Genomic DNA, 2,963 nt, shown 5'->3' on the forward strand with positions numbered 1-2,963 from the left:
ATGATGAACTACATCAAGTGTTTCTTTGTGAGGCCCAAGTCTCCAGGAGAGTGTCAGCGAAGGTGTGAGAGACCTTTATCTCCTGGAGATGGGCACCTTCCCATACACTGGAAGGAGTGCAATCAAAAGTATGAGAGACCTTTGATGAGTCGCAACACCATCCTTGCTGCGATCTGGGAGTTGCACGGACAAAGGAGTGAGTCTGAGTTCAACATCTGGCGTAGTGGACGGAGGGCTGAGAGAACTTCGTCCAGGAAAGACGCCGAGACCTCAAACATCTGGACTCAGCTGGGACAAACGGATGACTGCCCTTCGTCCAGCAACGATGAACCCTCTGGTTCCTGGAAGGCTCCTACAATCATGTAAATCATATGTTTGTCCTTTAATGCCCTGAAATGCCAGTTTTTAAATGCCCTCTACATAGGGCATACCAAGTGGTGAATGTCTAACCGTGAATTCTGTTCCTAAAAAAGGAGCGAGAGTCCTTCTACTGAGAAGAACACGACTGCCTTTTTCATTAGGAGGCAGCTTGGACGAAGGGATGACGACCCTTCGTCCAGCAAGTATGAACCCTCTGGTTCCTGGGAGGCTCCTACAACCAGGTATAAGCCCTATGTTTGTCCTTTAATGCCTTTGGTTTTTAAATGCGCTTGTATCTAATGAATATCAGGTAATGAATGTCTAACTGTGAATTCTATTCCTAAAAAAAGGAGTGACAGTCCTGAGGAGGCCACTAATGCCTCGTCCACCTGGAGGCAGTTCGGACGCAGGGGTGAGAGCCCTTCGTTCGAGAGAAAACCCAGGACCTCGACTCCCACTTGGCACCTTGGATGGAGAGGTGAGAGCTCTTCGTCCAAGACAAAACCCAAGACCACGACTACCACGGGGAACCTCGGATGGAGAAGTGAGAGTTCTTCATCCAAGAAAAAGCCCAAGACCTCGTCCATCTGGAGGCTGCTCGGACGCAGGGGTGTGGCCCCTTCGTCCAGCAACTATGAATCCTCTGGTTCCTGGGAGGCTCCTACAACCAGGTACAAGCCCTATGTTTGTCCTTTAATGTCTTTAAAAATGCCGGTATTTAAATGCACTTGTATCTAATGAATACCAGGTGATGAATGTCTAACTGGGAATTCTATTCCTAAAAAAAGGTGTGACAGTCCTGAAGAGGCCACTAATGCCTCGTTCACCCAGAGGCAGCTCGGATGCAGGGGTGAGAGCCCTGCGTTCGAGAGAAAACCCAGGATCTCAACTCCCACGTGGCACCTTGGATGGAGAAGTGAGAGCTCTTCATCCAAGACAAATCCCAAGACCTCGACTCCCACTTGGCATCTCGGATGGAGAAGTGAGAGCTCTCCATCCAGCAATTCTGAACCTTCTGGTTCCTCGGAGGCTCCTAAACTCAGGTCAGCTATACGTTTGTCCTTTAATGCCTTTTAAAATGCCAGTTTTCAAAGCCCTTTACATAATGCATACCAGGTGATGAATGTCTAACCGTGAATTCGATTCTTAAAAAAAGGAGTGAGAGCCCTACAACTGAGGAGGCCACTAATGCCTCGTCCATCAGGAGGCAGCTCGTAGAAAGGGATGAGAGCCAAGAAAACGAGCAGAGTAAAAGACAGGAGTTGGAGACCAAAGAGAGAGAAAACCAAATGAATCTGGAGACAGAACAAGAGAAGTGGAGCAAGAGAGAGAGAAAACTTTGGGAGAAAGTGCAAAAGAGAAGAGAGAAGTGGGAGAAAAGGGAGAAAGAACAATGAGAAAAGGAGGAGAAACAAAGAGAGAAAAGAATGAAACAAGAGAGGGAAAGACGAGAGAAAGAGGAGAGAAAAATAGAGAAAGAAAGACAAAAGAAAGAGAAGGCTTTTAGGGAAAAAGAGGCAAAAGAAAGGAAGGAGAGAGAAAAATAGGAGAAGGGGATCTTAGACATTCAGACGCCAACTGGTAAGAAAATCAGTGTGCTCATAAAGTTCTATACGAGCATGTATCACCACCTGAACATTGTAATGTTGATAGGTTTGACATTTTGGGCATTTTGGATGAATGTAGCAAATGAATTCCCTTCTATTTGCATATAATCTCTGAATGTGGCTTTACTCAGGATTTGTTTTCTGTCAGTGTGCAGCTGGACTCCACGTGAAACCTTTCTTGTATTGTTCCTTTCAGATGTCACATGTCCACAAGAGTGTTGAGGAGAGTGATGGGATGACACCAAGTGGGAGCTAAAGCGCCATGCAGGTCATGGTCAAGACAAGTGCTTCAATAGAAGAAAACTGGACTTTGGTTCTTGAAAACATCCAGAATATCGCCCCTACTGTCCTCAAAGGAGTGTCTCTTATCATTCAGATGTCTTGTCAGGAGGGGCTGGTTCTCCAGTGTTTCTCCATGTGCTTGTTGAGCTGTTCTTTAGTCTACTCTGCATGTAGGTCTGCATACTTGCTGCCACATTGGATTGCATGTATAACATTGCTAAGCCTGTGTCCGGCTGTCTATCCTCAAGGTTTCTGTCTCAGTGTTGCTGGTCTTAGCTGTGAGGATGTCGTATTTGGAGACAAGTGAGCGGAAAGAGTTTTGGGCCTGAGCTTGGGGGGGCTGCAGGCTTGAGCGGGCGAGGCAATCTTGTTTGTCCAAATTCATTCTCCCAGAGGAACAGCACCACGAAACATGTTGATCCTGAGGATTAGACAGCCCAACACAAGCTGAGCTTTGTCACATATGCAGTCCAGTGTAGCGAGGAGTACTCAGACCAATGTATAGGAGACACCTAACAGGAGCTTCACTGGTTCAACACTGGAGAACCAGGATGAGACTCAGTATTTCACCCGTACCTGAAGGATAAGAGACATGACTGTGAAGACAGATGGTTTGAACCATTCCTCCCAAGAATCATAAAAGTGGTCCAGTTCCAGTAAATAGTGAAGGAAACCATCTGCACAGGCAACCAATAACACTTTAACTTAAGTCTG

The 2,963-nt window shown here is 46.5% G+C and overlaps 1 protein-coding gene across 1 annotated transcript; it reads left to right on the top strand.

The window, feature by feature from the left end:
• Positions 1 to 2,206, top strand: LOC103355122 (putative protein TPRXL). The gene is made up of 5 exons (XM_008278788.1): positions 1 to 362; positions 474 to 602; positions 711 to 1,031; positions 1,149 to 1,403; positions 2,164 to 2,206. The coding sequence occupies exons 1-5, from the start codon at positions 1 to 3 to the stop codon at positions 2,204 to 2,206; spliced, it is 1,110 nt and encodes a 369-aa protein (XP_008277010.1).
• The last annotated feature ends 757 nt before the right edge of the window (positions 2,207 to 2,963 follow it).

The sequence above is a fragment of the Stegastes partitus genome, unplaced genomic scaffold (assembly GCF_000690725.1).
Source record: "Stegastes partitus isolate 25-593 unplaced genomic scaffold, Stegastes_partitus-1.0.2 Scaffold132, whole genome shotgun sequence".
Taxonomy (NCBI): domain Eukaryota; kingdom Metazoa; phylum Chordata; class Actinopteri; family Pomacentridae; genus Stegastes; species Stegastes partitus.

Excerpts from the sequence above, each read along its gene's own strand:
- LOC103355122 (XM_008278788.1), top strand. The coding sequence starts at position 1 with ATGATGAACTACATCAAGTGTTTCTTTGTGAGGCCCAAGTCTCCAGGA. Across the intron at positions 363-473 it reads TGGAAGGCTCCTACAATCAT|GAGCGAGAGTCCTTCTACTG; the intron begins GTAAATCATATG and ends TTCCTAAAAAAG. Across the intron at positions 603-710 it reads TGGGAGGCTCCTACAACCAG|GAGTGACAGTCCTGAGGAGG; the intron begins GTATAAGCCCTA and ends TCCTAAAAAAAG.